Source organism: Bos indicus x Bos taurus, chromosome 10 (assembly GCF_003369695.1).
Source record: "Bos indicus x Bos taurus breed Angus x Brahman F1 hybrid chromosome 10, Bos_hybrid_MaternalHap_v2.0, whole genome shotgun sequence".
Lineage (NCBI taxonomy): Eukaryota > Metazoa > Chordata > Mammalia > Artiodactyla > Bovidae > Bos > Bos indicus x Bos taurus.
In genome coordinates this window covers 47546923-47567455 of record NC_040085.1, presented here as the reverse complement: position 1 = coordinate 47567455, position 20533 = coordinate 47546923, and the positions used below count along the sequence as shown (strand labels likewise).

General features: G+C 35.6%; 1 protein-coding gene across 8 annotated transcripts in view; it reads right to left on the bottom strand.

Annotated features, from left to right (window-relative positions):
* Nucleotides 1-20533, bottom strand: part of ZNF280D (zinc finger protein 280D) — a 130169-nt gene that overhangs the window by 63375 nt on the left and 46261 nt on the right. For all 8 annotated transcript variants that reach the window (XM_027553917.1, XM_027553916.1, XM_027553918.1 and 5 more), the window contains 3 exons: nt 13674-13844; nt 13428-13537; nt 2603-2826 (listed from right to left, as the gene is read on the bottom strand). In XM_027553917.1, the coding sequence (XP_027409718.1) occupies nt 2603-2826; nt 13428-13537; nt 13674-13844 (505 nt within the window). The remainder of the gene's footprint in view (nt 1-2602; nt 2827-13427; nt 13538-13673; nt 13845-20533) is intronic.

Here is a 20533-nt window from a genome sequence, read left to right as displayed (position 1 = left end):
TCTGCTATTTCAGCTTCCTTAAAAGGCTTCTTATGAGCAGGAACTATGACCTTCAATGGCAGAGAGTACAATATAAATGGGAATACCTATTTAAAAGAGCTTACTGAAGCTTTTTGGTGAATTTGAAAGTAAAGTTATTCAATCAAAATAACAATTTTTAGACTGGGTCAACTATTAACAATTACTCACTTTGAGACACTAAAGGAAATAATGTTGAAAACTAAGTGATATTATCCATCTGGATAGCAATCATCATAAATGTTACAGTATTTTTTTTTTCACATCTCACATAACACTACTCTTTAGTACAGGTTATGGTATATTTTGAAATATCTTTTAGTATTCCTTTGGTTTTAACACCAGCTCTACAAACACCTATTATAAATCCTAGTCTTGGCTAAATATTTACCTATAGAGAAAATGTCATAAGCCATTAACCTCTCAGCTTACAATTTTCAAAATTAAAGTGTATCTATATAATATAATCTCTTAATGAGCATGCTTTCTCTCAACATGAGCCCCCATCAGGATCTCATACTACTTAAACCAACAAATGGAAACAAGGAAAACAAAAAACACAAACATCTTGCAAATATATTCACAAAATAAAATAAACATGTTTTGTGTGACACTCAATGTAGGGGAGGAAAAAACCATACCACAATACACTGACAGGGAAGAGAATAAAAATCTACAGTTATCAGTTTCTTACCATTCCTCTACAAACATCAATTTACCCTCCCAGTTTCTACTGTCAAGGTGAAATATTACTTAACACGTATAACTTCTTTGGTCATAAAATGTTTTCTATTAAGGTTATGCTTACTAAATAATCAGTATTTCAAAAACATTCAATTCCTGGATGTTCCCAGATGCTGTGTGCTTAAAATTTCTAGTATTAGGACTCTTTAGAAATATGTAACTAGTATTCTAAAATAATAACAAAAAAGAAAATTTACCTTCATATGTTTAATATTAGTGTGTTAATCTCAAAGGAAAATCCAAAAAAACAACTACTGAAATATATTCTAATATCATATATATAACATTTAAGTATAACAAAGAACTAAGCCAGGAAACCATATTTCTATGCATTTTATATTAACATGATTCTTCTGGTATGTTTTACTATTAAAGTGGTAAAAATATAAAAGTAGGAGGCCAAGTTCTATTGTAATATTGTTTCAATGTGTGTGCACGCTCAGTGTCTGACTCTTTGCAACCCCATGGACTATATATATAGCCCACTGGGCTCCTCAGTCCGTGCAATTTTCCAGGCAAGAATACTGAAGCAGGTTGCCATTTCCTGCTCCAGGGGACTACTTCAGTATTATATCACAAAGTACAATGCTCATTCTGTTAAACTTACTGGGACCATTAGCTATTAATGGCTGTTAAAATTTGATGAAAGGAGATAAATGTGACAACTCACATGAAATAATATATGTAAAAGAATTTCTAAAACTATAAAGCACTATCATAAAAAATTATTATCACAGGAGTTTATCACAGTTTATTTCAGGGTTTTTCTATATGCTTCTTTTCAGACCTTAAGAACTCACAGGAAAATAAAATAAATACTGGATCTAGAAGTAACCTATAGGTGCCTAAGAATGCTTATATAATAATAGTCATGAGGCATAAACAAAAAACGTATGCCTTTTTATCTTTGTACACACACATCTCACCTGAAGAAATACACAGACATCTGCAACTTACTTCGAAACATATAAAAAAACCCCAAATAGTTTGAAGGAAGGATGACTAGATACACAATAAAACAAGTACAGTTAAATGTTAACAGTAGAATCAAGATGATAAGTATACAGTTGTATCCATTATAAAATATTTTTAAATTTGCTGAATGCTGAAAATTTTTATAATAAAATGATGTTAAAAAACCTTACCAAATATAAAAGTCAAGCTGTGTAACCAATGAAAAATATCAATCAATATGTCTTTTTAATCTTGTAACTAACTTATTTATGGGATGACAGTTACTAATATCCCATGTAATTCAAAGATTACAAAGCATAAATTCCTAAAATGTCAAGTATTTATGAGTACAAATTTCAAAATTCCACTGAAATTAAATCTCTAATTCTTAAAGGGCTTAAATTTAAAATCAAAGCAGTCGTATTTCCTAGAACTTGTACTTCTCCCAAGATCACTATAAGATAAATGTTCTAAAAATTATAAATTGCAAGATTTGAGCATGAGTATATAAGAAGTCAAACTGGACAAAATATCAGTAAGTAGTTCTTCTTGTGATATGAAAAAAGTAAAATTCAAAGGCAGCTAACTAGGAAAATTATCTCATGAAAATTCCTAGATCACTGATAATACAGGGAAAATAAATTAATTTTTTTGGAAATATAGTTTGTCCTTTTTAAGCTATTTTAAAGAAACACAACTAACTGGATCTAAGAGTCAAGTCTAATATCTAAGAAAGAACAAAAGCTTTTCAACAAAAGAATTTGCCTTTGTGCTTAGCTCAAAGTGTTAAAATTACTTATCTAGAATAACATTAAAAATGCAAGATAAAGATACAACCTGTAGCATTCCAATTTTCAAATAGAAATAAAAATAAATGCTTACATACCTAATATTATTTTTAAGAATTTTCAAGCAACTGAAACATTTAAAGGTTGTGTAAGTCTTCTGTTCTTCCTGGACATCTCCTTCATGTTTCCCATAATAAAAGTCATTAACTAACATAATCAGTTTTCCTTTTTCTGAATCAATAGTTTTATTTTTATTTGCTGTACTTGAAATTTCTGTTTTAGCCAGCCCCAAGACGTTATTTATCATGTCTGGACAACAGTACTGCAAGAGAAAAAAGCAGAAACCTTATTTATCACTTTAAAAAATAGAAACCAAAATACGGTTCTTTGTTACCTTACAACTAAGGTAAGATCATATAAAACTGTGCTTGGCAATATATCTGGAAAAATTTTTGCCAGAAGTTTACCCTGCATATACATACTCTAAAAAATTCAAACAATAAATATCTATGATCTTAATAAATTTAAAAAAATTTTTAAAGAAAGAAAAGAAAAATCTTAAAAGCAGGACTTGGATATTGATCTAATAGTTTTTCCTTATAATGTACCTTTTCATATGTAAATATCTAATAATATTTAAATTAAATAAACAATTATTCATATCCATGTCATAAAGAGTATAGAAAGGAAACGTAGTTTTACATGCCACAATGTATATGCTTAATTATCAAGTGATATACTATATTTTGTAATATCTGGTTGGAACTGGACACTGAGTACAGTTAATCTGCCATTCCCAAGACTCAAGGTGCTAGAAAATATATAGGGACAAAATAAAGAAGCATCGGTTACATCTTGAAAGCTTCAGCAATTACATCTTGAAATCTAGAATGCTCATATATTTGAAGGGGAACTTTAGTTTCTAGTGAGTAAAATCAAGGTGTCATATAAACTAGTTCTAAGGTAGAATACTTTCACATATGAACCTTTTTCTTTCAACAAGATAATTTATTCTACATAATTTTCAGTTTTAGAATTTCTCTAAGGCAGTTTTACAAAGAGGGCAATCCAGGGAAGACTTGCATTAGAAAAACCAGAAATGCTTGTCAAAATGCTGAGTCCAATTCAGACCAATAAACCACAATGTCTAGAGGTAGGGCCCAGAAATCTATATTCCTTAACAGGCCACCTAGGTAATTCCCCCTTCACGGATCACTGCCTTGTCATGGCAAACAGGCTTGCGTAACTTGATGAAGCTATGATCCATGACATGTAGAGCCACCCAAGACAGACGGGTCACAGTGGAGAGTTCTGCCAAAACGTGATCCACTGGAAGAGGGACCCACTCCAGTATATGTGCCATGAGAACTTCATGAACTGTATAAAAGGACAAAAGATATGACACCAAAAGATGAGTCCTCCAGGTCTGAAGGTGTCCCATATGCTACTGGAGAAGAGCAGAGGAGAACTACTAATAGCTCCAGAGGGAATGAAGTGAGTTGGCCAAAGTGGAAATGATGCTCAGTTGTGGATGTCTGGTGGTTAAAGTAAAATTTGACACTACAAAGAACAGTATTGCATAGGAACCTGGAATGTTAGCTCCACGAATCAAGGTAAACTGAACATGGTCAAGCAAGAGATGGTAAGAATAAACACTGACATCTTTTGAATCAGTGAACCAAAATGGATGGGAATGGGCGAATTTAATTCAGATGACCATTATACCTACTACTGTGGGCAAGAATCCCTTAGAAGAAATGAAGTAGCCCTCATAATCAATAATGGAGTCTGAAATGCAGTACTTGGGTGCAACCTCAAAAATGACAGAATGATCTCAGTTCATTTCCAAGGCAAGTTATTCAACACCACAGTAATCCAAGTCTATGCTCCTATCACCAATGCCAAAAAAGTTGATCAGTTCTATGAAGACCTAGAAGACCTCCTAGAACTAATACCAAAAAAAAGAAGTTCTACTCATCACTGGGGACTGGAATGCAAAAGTAGGAAGTCAAAAGATACTTGGAATAACAGGCAAGTTTAGCCTTGGAGAACAAAATGAAGCAGGGCAAAGGCAAGAAATGACTTTACACATAGACATCAGCAAATAGCCAATACCGAAATAAAATCTATTACATTCTTTGTAGCCAAATTAGACAAACTGTATACAGTCAGCAAAAATAAGACTGGAGCTGACTGTGGCTCAGATCATCAGTTTCTCATAGCAAAATTCAGGCTTAAACTAAAGAAAGCTTGGGAAACCACTAGGCGAGTCAGGTATGACTTAAATTAAATCCCCTCTGAATATGAATATTGATGCTTTTGAACTGTGGTGCTGAATAAGACTCTTCAGAGTCCCTTGGACTGCAAGGAAATCAAACCAGTCAAACCTAAAGGAAATCAGTCTTGAATATTCATTAGGAGGACTGATGCTGAGCTGAAGCTCCAATACTTTGGCCACCTGATGCGAAAAACTGACTCATTGGAAAAGACCCTGATAGTAGGAAAGATTGAAGGCAGGAGGAGAAAGGGACAACAGAGGATGAGATGGTTGAATGATATCACCAACTCGATGGACATGAGTTTGAGCAAGCTCCGGGAGTTGGTGATGGACAGGGAAGCCTGGTGCTGCAGTCCATGGGTGGCAAAGAGTCAGACATGACTTAGCGACTGAACTGAACGGATGAATATGCAGTGGAGGTAAGAAATATTCAAGGGATAAGAACTTGTGAACAGTATGCCTGAAGAACAATGGAAGGAGGTCCACAATACTGTTCAAGAGGTAGTGAACAAAACCATCCCAAAGAAAGTCCCATTCAGGGACTTTTCCAATGAGTCAACTGTTCATATCAGATGACCAAAATACTGGAGTTTCAACTTCAGCATCAGTTCTTGTAATAAGTTTTCAGGGTTGATTTCCCTTAAGATTGATTTGTTTGATCTCCTTGCTCTCCAAGGGACTCTCAAGAGTATTGCCCAGCACCACAGTTTGAAAGTATCAATTCTTGGGCACTCTGCTTTCTTTATGATCTAGCTCTCACAACTGTATGTGACCACTGGGAAGATCATAGCCTTGACTATACAGATCTTTGTTAGAGAGTAATGTCTCTGCTTTTCAACATACTGTCTAGGTTTGTCATAGCTTTCCTGCCAAGAAGCAGACGTCTTCTGATCTCATGGCTGCATTCACCATCTGCAGTGATTTAGAGACCAACAAGAGGAAATCTGTCACTACTTCCACCTTTTCCACCTCTATTTGCCATGAAGTAATGGGGCCAGATGCCATGATCTTTGTTTCTTTAATATTAGTTTTAAGCCAGCTCTCACTCTCTTCCTTCACCCTCATCAAGAGGCTCTTTAGTTCCTCTTCACTTTCTGCCATTAAGTGGTATCATCCACATATCTGAGGTTGTTGATGTTTCTCCCACCTGTCTTGATTCCAGCTTGTAACTCATCCAGCCTGACATTTTTCATGATGTGCTCAGCATATAGATTAAACAAACAGGGTGACAGCAGACAGCCCTGCTGTACTCCTTTTTCAGTCTTGAACCAATCAGTTGTTTCATACAGGGTTTAACTGTTGCTTCTTGACCTGCATACAGGTTTCTCAGGAGACAGGTAAGATGGTCTGGTATTCCCACTTCTCTTAAGAGCTTTCCATAGTTTGTTAGTGATCCACACAGTCAAAGGCTTTGGCCTAGCCAATGAAACAGAGTAGATATTTTTATGGAATTCCCTAGCTTTGTCTATGATCCAGCAAATATTGGCAATTTGATCTCTGGTTACTCTTTCTTTTCTAAACCCAGCTTGGACATCTGGAAGTTCTTGGTTCACATATGCTGAAGCCTAGCATGCAAGATTTTAAGCATGACCTTACTAGCATGGGAGATGAGTGCAACTGTCTGATGGTTATCACATTCTTTAGTAGTATCCTTCTTGGGAATTGAGATGAGGATTGACCTTTTCCAGTCCTGTGGACACTGCTTGGTCTTCCAGATTTACTGACATATTGAATGCAACATCTTGATGGCATCATCCTTTAGGGTTTTGAATAGTTCTACTGGAATTTGGTCACATCCACTAGCTTTATTAACAGCAGTGCTTCCTAAGCCCCACTTGACTTCATTCTCCAGAATGTCTGGCTCTGGGTTGCTGACCACACCATTGCAGTCATTTGGTTCATCTGGATCTTTTTTATACAGTTCTGTTGGGTATTCTTTCCTTCTCTTCTTGATCTCTTCAGCATCTACTAGGTCTTTACCATTTATGTCCTTTATTGTGCCCATCTTCGGGCACAGGGTCCCTTGATGTCTCCAGTTTTCCTGAAGAGATCTCCAATCTTGCCCCTTCTGTTGTTTTCTTCTAGTTTTATACTCTGTTCATTGAAGAAGACCTTCTTGTCTCTCTGTGCTGTTCTTTGGAAATCTGCGTTTAGTTGGATATTCCTTTCCCTTTCTCCCTTGCTTTCCACTTCTTTCTTTAGCTATTTGTTAGGCCTCCTCAGATAACCACTTTGTCTTCTTGCTTTTCTTTTTCTTTGGGATGGTTTTGTTCACTGCCTCCTGTACAGTATTGTGGACCTCCTTCCATTGTTCTTCAGGCATACTGTTCACAAGTTCTTATCCCTTGAATATTTCTTACCTCCACTGCATATTCATCCATTCAGTTCAGTCGCTAAGTCATGTCTGACTCTTTGCCACCCATGGACTGCAGCACCAGGCTTCCCTGCCCATCACCAACTCCCGGAGCTTGCTCAAACTCATGTCCATCGAGTTGGTGATATCATTCAACCATCTCATCCTCTGTTGTCCCTTTCTCCTCCTGCCTTCAATCTTTCCTACCATCAGGGTCTTTTCCAATGAGTCAGTTTTTCGCATCAGGTGGCCAAAGTATTGGAGCTTCAGCTCAGCATCAGTCCTCCTAATGAATATTCAAGACTGATTTCCTTTAGGTTTGACTGGTTTGATTTCCTTGCAGTCCAAGGGACTCTGAAGAGTCTTATTCAGCACCACAGTTCAGCTGGGAAAGATTGAGGGCAGAAGGAGAAACAGGAATCAGAGGATGAGATGGCTGGATAGCATCACTAATGCAATGGACACAAACCTGGGCAAACTCTGGGACATGGTGAGGGACAAAGAGGCTGGCATGTTACAAACTATGGGGTCACAAAGAGTCAGACACAACTGGGTGACTGAACAACAAAAACAACTATGTAATTCTTTTACAATTTAAACCATTGACTTAAAACTCTTCCTGCTGCTGCTGCTAAGTCGCTTCAGTCGTGTCCGACTCTGCGCGACCCCATAGATGGCAGCCCACCAGGCTACCTCATCCCTGGGATTCTCCAGACAAGAACACTGGAGTGGGTTGCCATTTCCTTCTCCAACGCATGAAAGTGAAAAGTGAAAGTGAAGTCAGTCATGTCCGACTCTTCAGCGACCCCATGGACTGCAGCCCACCAGGCTCCTCCATCCATGGGATTTTCCAAGCAAGAGTACTGGAGTGGGGTGCCATTGCCTTCTCATAAACTCTTCCTAAACATGTTATTTAGTAAGTTAGTCACATCATAAGAAAGTTTGACAATCTAAACACAACTCTATTCCATTTATAAAAATAACAACATCTTCCTCTCCTGCCATATTGAAATGCTACATACATTATTGGTGAAACTTTGTATGTCACATGAGAAACTGGGCTTTTGATATGACAGACCTATAACATTTCCTTTGATTGCACTTATTTTGCTCACTTGTCAATTCTGAAACCTTTAAAGGGGAAAAAAACAAAAAAAGGCACACCAAAAAAATCTTAAAAAGATCCTCTAAAAGAGAGGAGAAAAAAATACTAAATAAAATGAACTGACCAAAAGTGATATAATTTGTTTCTGGAGTTAAGGTTGCACCCATAAGCTAAACTAGGATAAGTACATTAGTTCTCTAATACAATATGATCCTCTGTGGTCTATACTCTGAAAGACACAGTTGAAATGAAACCACAATAAAAAGAGGGAAATGACAAAGGTTTTGCTACCTATATTTATCGATTCTTCCTAAGACACACATAATATTTAAGAGTTCAAACTGAGGAAACTTGAACTGTTAAAAGAACTTTAGAAAGCTAAGTTCTGTCTAAAAACATTGGGTTTGACTTTAAGGAAAAATGGAGAAAAAGATCAATCAGAGTAAACTCACCAGCACTATTAGAAAAATGATTTAAAATATGTGTCTTACTACAAATGATGTACATCTGTAACATCATTTTGACAGACAAAACTTCTCAGCTTATCTGTGGTTTTACTATGGGGATGGATCTCAAACATCAGGAAAATTATAATGCAAAAAATTACATAAAAGAATAGTGTCTCTAATTACAATTGTGGATAATCTTTATACTCAGAAATTTGGCTTTCAGATTGAAGAGTTATTCTGAGTCATATTTGAGAATTGAGGCTATTCTGAAATCTACAAAAGAATCTACGTAATCTATGGTAAAATATGCTGCAAGATTCATATTCTTCAGAAATGTCTAATTTAGTACATCTATAAAAGTTTATTATCCTAAATACTCATAAATCCATAATTGATCATCAACTGCTTGCTGTTCTTCCATTTTCTTTTTTTTCTACAGAAAACTAAGGTAGGACCAGATTTTTAAAATAAACATATAAATCTCATTCAAAGTATCTTTTAAACAATGTTTCATACTCCTATTAAAAAAAGCTGAATGACAAACCACCAATAACCAAAAATGAAAAAGGTGCACTGAAGAAGGTTGGGGGATTTAGCAACTGAGAGGAAAGCAAAGTATAGAAAATATACAAAAGACAGAATGCAAAATTCAGAAATGAGAACCAGGCTAAGATTTCAAGTTTTAGAGGACTATAGTCAAATGTCTTGAACATGAAAGAACTCAAAGAATACTGTTCCAGGCTCTTTTTGAAGAAATTACTAAATGAACTTTAATCAAACAAGTGATCCCTAAAGGAACCATGACAAAAAGACTGGTGATGAACACTGAATCTATTTACTGTGGAAAAGGATTAAAACAAATACAAAAATAAGGTTAAGAATACTGAAAATGGTATATGTCCTTAACAATGGAAAAATGATATAACCAACAAATAAAAACTGAAAGGAAGTAAAAGGACAATAAATATGAGATCAAGAAAGTTCACAGATTGCTTCCACATGGTAGCAGCACATCAAGGAATATAATTTAGAATTACCAAATAAAGACGTATAGGTATGAGCATTTTTAATAGTACAAAGAAATACTACATTCAGAATGCTAATATTGACTAATACTGGTAGCAGAGGAAAAAGTATGAATGGGGTTAAGAATAGGAAATTTAAAGCTACTTTAATCCATTTTAACGGGAGAGAATGGCCATAAGAATAGAAGACTACTGGAATCATATAACATTCAAACTTGAAGGATGAGGATAAACATGAAAACAAACATACAACTTCTCTAAAAATCCAAACTACATACATATAAAGCAACCACAGAGTGAAAGAAAGAAAGATAACTCAACTTAGTTAAAAAAAATTGTGACAGAACCAAGATCAAAGAAACCTATCACATCGATGAAAATAAGGAAATTTAAATCAACTACTGAAACAAAAGATTTTCATGTAGGATTACTAAGGATTACAACTCTCTACTTAAAGCAAGAGGCGTGCTTAAAACAAAGCAACTCAGAAGGGTTGAAAATACCAATAAAAGGATAAACAAAGAATACATTAGGTAAATAGAAACCAGAAGAAAACAAAGGTTGTGAGTCTAAAACGCGTCAAACTTTAAGACAAAAAAGGACACTTTATAAAAATCCTAAAGGATACGTTCACAGTATAGTTATAAAAGAGATTCATCTGTATCACAAACAGTATCAACAATCTTAAAAAAGAATTGCAATATACCAAAGAAAATATTGGTACTGAAAGATGTGAATTGAGATGTTATTTCTCAATCCATGACAGAGCAAGTAGACAAAAACTAAGTGAAGACACAGAAATCTAAATAATGTGATTAGTAATCTAGATCTGGTTGATAAATATCTAATTCCATACCCTAAAAAAGAACTAATATATCTGTCTTCAAGTTAAATAGCCCATACATTTGTCAAAAGGTGGTAAAAAGTATTTGAGAACTTGAGCTTACCCTTAAAGTTTTGAACATCAGTTACACCAACTAACTAGGTCTAAAACAATGATAAAAATGTCTATCTCAAAGAATTTTCTAGTTTCCTGGTGTTGCAGTGGATAAGAATCCACCTGATATTGTAGGGGACATGGGTTCAATCCCTGGTCCAGAAAGATTCCACACGGCATGCAGCAACTTAAGCCCATAAACAATAACCACTGAGCCTGCACTCTAGGACCCACGAGCCACAACGACTGAGGCTGTGTGCTCCAACTACTGAAGCCTGCACACCTGGAGCCTGTGCTCTGCAACAAGAAGCCACTGCAATGAAAAGTCTGCACATTGCAACTAGAGAGTAACCCCCACTCTCCACAACTAGAGAAAGCCCATGCACAGCAACAAAGAGCAGCCAAAGAAGATAGAGTATATGTTTAGTTTCTAAAAAAAAAGAAAAATAATTTTCTAAAGATTAAATGATGTTTTTAAAGCTTAGTAGTCTCTCCATGGTCTCAAATAAGTATATGGTTCTTATTATTATAGCATATTTGAATTATGTTTTAGGTATTTTTCATTGAAAGAAAACAATATTTCTGAGGCATAGTCATCTATTTATCTATTAAAAAAGCAAAATAAAATCATCTACAAATAATCTAAAAAACTTATTTTTTCAAAATGGAAACTACTATTACAAATTATTGTTTGTGTATAAAATACACAATCTAGAACATAAAAAGTCTTTGTAATTTTATACTTCCCTGAGCAAGATTTAGTGATTAGTCTGTAAGATTTTTTATGACATAAATATATCATAAATTATTCATATTACATTCAACTCAGTTCAATAATATGTCTTAGAGATATCTTCCCATTCAAGAGATTACATCCTTTTTAAAAAATATTGTATAGTGTTTTATTATAGAATATTATATGAAGTTGTGATTACTTCTAATATGAGTAATCACAAACAAGGGTATAATATGTTTTGGAAGTAAAGCTACATTTTGGAAAATAATTGCCAGTCTCACCAGGTACAATATATATAATATGCTACAGCTTGTATAAGAAACAGAAATGAAATAAGAACATTTGTGTTCACTTGTTTATGCAGAAAGAAGACTAGGGAAGATTTAAAAACTAAAAAACTAATAACTATTATTTTCTTTGAGAGTCACACTGAAAACCAGGTAAATAAGAGACAAGGATAAGAGTTTTTACTTGTCTGCCCTGTACTTTTGAACTTTTAAATTTTGAATCATATATTACCTACTCAAATAATTAAAGATAACTAAAGAATTTACACTTTTCTTTTTTCCCCTATGTCCAAAATGCAAAACAAAACAAAACAAAACACCCAGATATCTCAAGATATTACATAAATAGTAAAATTGAAAGCATTTCTACAGGTTCTCATATAAAAACAAAGCACAAAGTGCAATTATCATACAGTACATACTGCAAGCTAAAAGTAGTGACAGACCAAATACAGTTTTGTATGTAAATGAAGAGACAATGTTTGAATTTCTAAAGAAGTTCCTTTATTTTTTTCTACTTCTGTTTTTCATAAAATACTCCATCTCAAGAGATCTGTCAATCACTAAAACAGCAAGAATCTTTCCTGAGATATTTCTGTACCATTGCATCCTTCTTCCTTTTCTCCACATGATCTACACTGCCTTTTGTCTTGTCTCTTCTCTTTACCCCTTCCTTCCATTTATACCCAGCACAGAAGAGGAATACAGCCTATCTTTACACAGACATAGCAGGGTACTATAATACCTACTAAAATATTTTAAGTGAAGTGTTACCTAAACCTATTTCATTTGTACTTTGAAAATTTCTTAAACTCCAATTTCAGAAGCTTCTTGTATCAATAAGAATCTCAAATTAATTTATAATCATTACACAAACTATATTCTGGACTGAGTTAAAACAATGACTTCATATGAAATGCTCTACCATTTGGAGTTTATGTCTGGGTGTTGAAATTAATGTAAAACTAAGATATTCATTGTGTAATGTGACATGCACATATTAGCATGAACAAAAAAGATAACTAAAGGAACTGTTAACTTATATGAAATACTGCATGCATGAGTGCTCAGTAGTGTCAGACTCTTCGCGACACCATCGACTATAGCCCGCCAGGCTGCTTTGCCCACAGGATTTTCCAGGAAGAATACTGGAATGGGTTGCCATTCCTTCTCCAGGGAATCTTCCCAATCCAGGGATCAAACCCACATTTCCTAAGTCTTCTGGTGGATTCTCTACCACTGAGCCACCTGGGAAGCCATTATATGAAACATTAAACACATTATAAAATGCCTATTTTTAAGAAGTTTCAACTATGCGTAAGGTAGTAAATAAGATATTTTGAATAATGCATTATTTTCATTTAAAATTAGAATATGATAAGTAGGCATAATATATATGAACTTGGTTTTTAAAATTTGATGACTCAGAAGAAATTTTTAAATCTTTTCCTGTGCTGTGCTTAGTCACTCGGTCACGTCCAACACTTTGCAACCTGATGGTCTGTAGCCCACCAGGCACCTCTGTTCATAGGAATTCTTCAGGCAAGAATACTGGAGTGGGTCGCCATGCCTTCCTCCAGGGGATCTTCATCTTACATGAAAACAATGATTATGAATATGAACTTCTACCTTATATGAAAATATTACAAGAATATTTATCTTAAGAGCTGAACAAATCATTATTTACTACAAATCAATCAGTATTTTTAAGGATTTACAAACCTTTTTAAAATTAAATTCTGAAAAATTTTACCTTCATGTGATTTTTCAAAGGATCCAAAAGATTGAAATGAATATTGCACTTTGGACAGGCTCTTGGAAAAGGTGTTCCATTTTTAGACTGATTTGATGAAGTATTTGAACCTAAAATAAATTCAAAATATATGTGATTCATCACTTTTTAACCTTCAATAACCACTATTAATCATTTGTACTACAATTTCTATAATTCATATATAAATACTATAATTTCTTTATATATGCCACATTTCATATTTACCTTTTGATGACACAGCCTGGGGAGATGTCACTGAAAGAGATTTAACTGAAGAAAATACAGCTGAGGAATTTGTTCCAGAAACACCTTCACTGGGTTTAGACTTTTTTGGGTTAACACTGTTTACTTCAGAAGTAGAAGGACGTTTTGATAAAAATGAACTTTCATTCATACCTACAATGATTTAAATAGTGGAAAAATATTTTTAAAGTCTTCAGAATATTGCTTACAAAGTAAAAATACTTTGGAGCTAAATTAAAAAATACTTTGGAGTCAAATTAAAAGTAATATAATCAACATATCATACAAGTAACAATAAATAATGGCAAAAATTGATGTGATCTAAAGTTAGGGGATAAAAAGAAACTACAAAATATCTATTATATACAATATACACTCAAATAGTTCATAAAATACCTTTCAATGTGGGAAAATAATAAATACGGCTTCAAATAAATATATAAATAATGACTATGAAAGAAGGCAGAGCAAAATAAAATATGTCAAGCAAAAAAAAAAACTTAAAACACAAAGCGTATGCCAAACTAAGTTCCCACAAATAAATTAACTTTAGATGCTTAAGTAAATGAGTTTGTTTTAAAAAAAAAATTTTAGAGAGACACTTCAGAAGCTTTTAACAACTTAAAATGTCTAATGAAAAGTTAGTTTTGTCCACTTAACAAAGAGGTGGTCTACTCATGGCTTTCAAAAAACTCAACATTCAAAAATGAAGATCCTGGCACCTGATCCCATCACTTCATGGCAAATAGAGGGGGAAACAGTGGAAACTATGACAGACTTTTTTTTTCTTGGGCTCCAAAATCACTGCAGATGGTGACTGCAGCTGTGAATTAAAAGATGCTTGCTTCTTGGAAGAAAAGCTATGACAAACCTAGACAGCATATTAATAAGCAGAGACAGTATTACTTTGCTGACAAAGGTCCATCTGGTCAAAGCTATGGTTTTTCCAGTAGTCATGTATGGATGTGAGAGTTGGACCATAAAGAAGGATGAACACCAAAGAACTGATGCTTTTGAACTGTGGTGCTGGAGAAAACTCTTGAGAGTCCCTTGGACTGCTAGGAGATCAAACCAGTCAATCCTAAAGGAAATCAATCCTGAATATTCATTAGAAGGACTGATGTTGCACCTGAAGCTCCAATACTTTGGCCACCGGATGCAAAGAACTGACTCATTGAAAAGGACTGATGCTGGGAAAGATTGAAGGCAGGAGAAGAAGGGGACGACAGAGAAGGAGATGACTGGCTGGCATTACTGACTCAGTGGACATGAGTTTGAGCATGTTCTGGGAGATGGTGAAAGATAGGGAAGCCTGCCATGCTACAGTCTATGGGGTCGCAAAGAGTAGGACATGACTGAGTGACTAAACAATTCATGGCTTTAGGTTATATTGTCCATTTATTCTTACACACAAAGTTGAAATGGCTAATCTTGAATGATAAAACCTCACACATTCATGTGAAAGGGCTCATAATAGAGTTAGGATTATACAACGGTTTTAAATTTAGCTTCCCCAGAGCCTAAAGGGCTCTTCCTTAGGGAATATACTGGGTGTGTTTGACAGAGAAGCTGTGATTTTATATGCTATTTATTAGACTTTTGAATAAAATTTTGTTTTTATAAGGATTTAATTCCTAAGTGAAGTTTTATTTTGAAAACTATAACCTTAAAGCCTAAAGGACTGTAGCCTTAGAGGATTAGCAAGAGAAATGGAAATAGGCTATACGTAAGCTGAGTAAAAATTCTTTTTGAAAATAAAACACACTGTACTTGGTAACAAGGATTTTAAAACTGCACATATTTTAATGCTCTCACAACTGTACACTGAAAGTAGAAGCAAAAAATACTCCAGGCTTTCAAATCAGACAGGTTAAGTTCAAATCAAAGCCCTGTCACTGATAAGTTATGTATTCTTGGCTAATTTAATTAACTTCTCTGAGCCTCCGTTTCTTCTTTTGTAAAGTAAGAGTTATAACACCTTATTTTACCCAGTGCTTTATAGTGCATTTAAAAATAAAGCATGCAACACAGTATTTAGTATAAAGAAGGCATTTAATAATAAATGCAAGCTACTATCATTACTAAAAAAACCTTTCATATCTTAACTTTTAAGAGCAACCAACACAACATCTGGCACACAGAAAGCATTCAATAATAAAGGATAGTATCTTGTCATTACTGCTGCTGCTGAGTCGCTTCAGTTGTGTCTAACTCTGTGCGACCCCATAGATGGTAGCCCACCAGGCTCCCCCGGTCCCTGGGATTCTCCAGGCAAGAACACTGGAGTGGGTTGCCATTTCCTTCTCCAATGCATGGAAGTGAAAAGTGAAAGTGAAGTTGCTCAGTCGTGTCCGACTCTAGCGACCCCATGGACTGCAGCCTACCAGGCTCCTCCGTCTATTGGATTTTCTAGGCAAAAGTACTGGAGTGGGGTGCCACTGCCTTATCCATTGTCATTATTAATAAGATATTTTATATCTTAACATACTTTAGAGGGCAAAAATTATTCTAACAGATTCATCTGTCTGCTTAATAAGGGAAAATATGCCCAGAAAACAAGGGTATTACAATACCTAGCTCCTCTGTTTCATCCTTTGAGATAACATAAAAATGATTTTTTTTTTTTCTAACTTGAAAGCATGTGATTACTGATGGCTATTATAAGTACCTGGGAAAGCTTCTGTATAATCAGAGTAGCATTCTTGTGAGATGCTTAGGCTACTTGAAAAGTTAATGAATAGGGATATTTTGGATTAAAATTCTGATTATGTAACAGCTAGATAGTACAAACAGACTGTTTTATGATAAGAATTTTTTTAACATGAGAAACAAAATTACTCTGAATTTGAGAGTTTTAAATTCTGACCCTTTAACTTATCTCTGTTATCTTTGGCTATCATTATTTCCTACACTCAATAGCTCTATCTCTGCCAGTAAAAATTCTATTCTCATTCAAAATCAAACTCAAACTCAGTTCTTTCCAAACATCCATGATCACTTGACCTTGATCAGTTAATCATGCTAGAGAACATACACCTGTTACTATTCATAACAAATATTTGTTGTAGAGCCCTTTAAAGCTTACAAAGCATTTCACATTTTATTTATCTTAGTTGGTTTTCAGAAAGTCCTAAGTAAAAGAGAGCAAGAATTAAAATTGTATCTATAAATAGCTGATTGCAGGTCTGGAGAATCAATGCATTAAATAAGAAAAATAACATTTCCATTTCAATAATCTGAGAAAACTGAAGTGTAAAGACATGCTACAGACGACAAAAATCTTAATAGCAGCTTAACACTACAGCTTTAAGTCGCTCTGCAGTTTTAAAACGCTAGTAGAGCAGGAGTCATTGTTCTTACTTAGTCCCAAGTCATTTCAAGAACTCAGGTTTTTCTATAAATACAAGTCCATGTGTTTCGTGAAACCAGACTTAAGACAATAATTTTTCTCCTTATTTCTTCTGGTTATTACCTATTTTAGTAACTAGATTTCTAAAAATATGTAGGTGAAACACCCAAATAAATGAACATCAACTAAATATTATATAAATGGAAAGACATTTTAGGTACTGATATTACTATAAAAATGGGGAAACGTTTCCTAAATTTTCCACGCTTATTAGTGAATAAGCCAAAAATTCCCCCAAATCTGTATTCAAATCACTATTTTAAATATTTGAAATATATCAAAATACTAGTATACAAAGCATAATTCCCTGTACAAAGAATTTTCAATTAGATAAAACTGTTTCATAACACACTACATTATTTAAGTTAATGAAGAACTTTGTTTTTTATAGTCACTAAATTGTGTCTGACTCTTTGCAACCCCAAGGACTGTAGCATGCCAGACTCCTCTGTTCTCCACTATCTCCCACAGTTTACTCAAATTTATGTCCACTGAGTCAGTGATGCTATCTCACCATCACATTCTTTGTTGTGCCATTCTCTTTTGCTTTCAATCTTTCCCAGCATCAAGGTCTTTTCCAATGACTCACTCTTCGCACCAGGTGGCCAAAATATTGGACCTTCAGCTTCAGCATCAGTCCTTCCAATAATATTCAGGGCTGATTTCCTTTAGGATTGACTGGTTTGCTTTCCTTACAGTACAAGAGACTCTCAAGAGGCTTCTCCAACACAATTCAAAAGCATCCGTTCTCAGCGCTCAACTTTCTATATGGTCCAACTCACACGTTCATACATGACTACAGGAAAAACCATGGTGTGCTGCAGTCTATGGAGTCACAAAGAGTCGGACACGATTGAGTGACTGAACTGAACTGAACAGGAAGAAACCATAGCTTTGACTATATAAACCTTTGGTGGCAAAGTGATGTCTCTGCTTTTTAATACAGTCTAGGTTTGTCACAGCTTTCAAGGAGCAAGCGTCTCTTAATTTCACGGCTGCACTCACTGTCCACAGTGATTTTAGAGCCCAAGAAAATAAAACCTTTCACTGCTTCCTTTTACCCCTTCTATTTGCCATGAAGTGATGGGATTGGACACCATGATCTTAGTTTCTTTGAATGTTGAGTTTCAAGCCAGCTTTTTCACTCTCCTGTTTCACCCTTAGCAAGAGGCTCTTTAGTTCCTTTTCACTTTCTGTCACTAGAGTGCTATCATCTGCATATCTGACGTAGTTGATATTTCTCCTGGCAAACTTGATTCCAACTTGTGTTTCATTCAGCCAGGCATTTTGCATGATGTACTCTGCATTTAAGTTAAAGAAGCACGGTGACAATACTCAGCCTTGTCATACTCCTTTTCCAATTTTGAATCAGTCAGCTGTTCCATGTCCAGTTGTGTTACTTCTTGACCCACATACAGATTTCTCCAAAGGCAGGTAAGGTGCTCTCGCATTCCCACCTCTTTAAGAATTCTCCATAGTTTGTTGTAATCCACACAGTCAAAGGCTTTTGCATAGTCAATGAAACAGAAGTAGCTGTTTTTCTGGAACTCCCTTGCCTTCTCCATGATCCACCCAATGTTGGCAATTTGATCTCTGGTTCTTCTGCCTCTTTGAAACCTAAGCTTGCACATCTGGAAGTTCTTGGTTCACATACTATTGAAATCTAGGTGGAAGGATTTTTTACTATATCCTTGTTAGCATGTGAAAAGAGCACAACTGTACATCAGTTTGAGCATTCTTTGTCACTGCCCATCTTTGGGCCTGGAATGAAAACTAACCTTTTCCAGTCCTATGGCCTCTGCTGAATTTTCAAATTCGCTGGCATATTGAGTACAGCGCTTTAATAGGGTGATCTTTTAGGATCTGAAATAGTAGAGCTGGATTTCCATCATTTTCACTAGCTTTGTTTGTAGTACTGCTTCTGAAGGCCCACTTGACTTCACACTCCAGGATGTTCAGCTCTAGGTGAGCGATCTATGGTTAACTATACCATGGTTAACTAGGTAATTAAGACTTTTTTGGTATACTTCTGTAGGTATTGCCACCTCTTCTTAATCACTTCTCTTTCTGTGAGGTCCTGACTGTTTCTGTCCTTTATCATGCCCATCCTTGCATGAAATGCTCCCTTGTAATCTCCAATTTTCCTGAAGAGATCTCTGGTCTCTCCCTATAGTTTTCCTCTATTTCTTGGCATTGTTCATTGAAAAAGGTCTTCTTGTCTCTCCTTGCTATTTTCTGGAACTCTGCATTCACTGCAGTATATCTTTAACTTTCGCTTCTCTTCTTTCCTCAGATATCTGTTAGGCCTCCTCAGACAACCACTTTGCCTTCTTCCATTTCTTTCTCTTCGCGACAGTTTTGGTAAACTGCCACCTGTACAATGCTATGAACCTTCGTCCATAGTTCTTCAGGCACTGTCTACCAGATCTAATCCCTTGAATCTATTCATCACCTCTGCTGTATAATCATAAGGGAGTTGATCCAGGCAAGAATAGTGGAGTGGGCTGCCATTTCCTTGTCCAGAGGTCTTCCCAGGGATCGAACCTGTGCCTCTTACGTCTCCTTCATTGGCAGGCAGGTTCTTTACCACTAGTGCTACTTGGGAATGCCCAAAACCTGAATGACCTAGTTGTTTTCCCTACTTTCTTCAATTTAAGCCTGAATTTTGCACTAAGAAGCTCATGACCTAAGTCACAGTCAGCTCCAAGTCTTGTTTTTGCTGACTGTATACAGCTTCTCTATCTTTGGCTGCAAAGAACATAATCAATCTGATTTCAGTACCGACTATCTGGTGATGTCCACATGTAGAGTCATCTCTTGGGTTGCTGGAAAAGATGTTTGCTATGACCAGTACGTTCTCTTGACACTGTTAGCCTTCGCCCTGCCTCATTTTGTACTCCCAGGCCAAACTTGCCTGTTACTCCAGGTATCTCTTGACTTCCTATTTTTGCATTCCAATCCTCTATGATGGAAAGGACATCTTTTTTTGGAGTTAGTTCTAAAAGTAGGTCTTCATTGAACTGGTCAACTTCAGCTTCACTGGCATCAGTGACTGGGGCACAGACTTGGATTACCGTGATGCTGAATGGCTTGCCTTGGAAACGAACTGAGATCATTCTGCTGTTTTGAAGACTGCACCCACGTGCTACATTTCAGACTCTTGTTGACTATGAGGGCTACTCCATTTCTTCTAAGGGATTCTTGCCTGCAGAAGTAGTTATAATGGTCATCTGAATTAAATTTGCCCGTTCCTGTCCATTTTAGTTCACTGATTCCTAGTATGTCAATGTTCACTCTTGCCATGTCCTGCTTGAACACATTTAATTTACCTTGAAACAATGGAGACAGTGACAGACTTTATTTTCTTGGGCTCCAAAATCACTGCAGATGGTGACTGCAGCCATGAAATTAAAAGATGCTTGCTCCCTGGAAG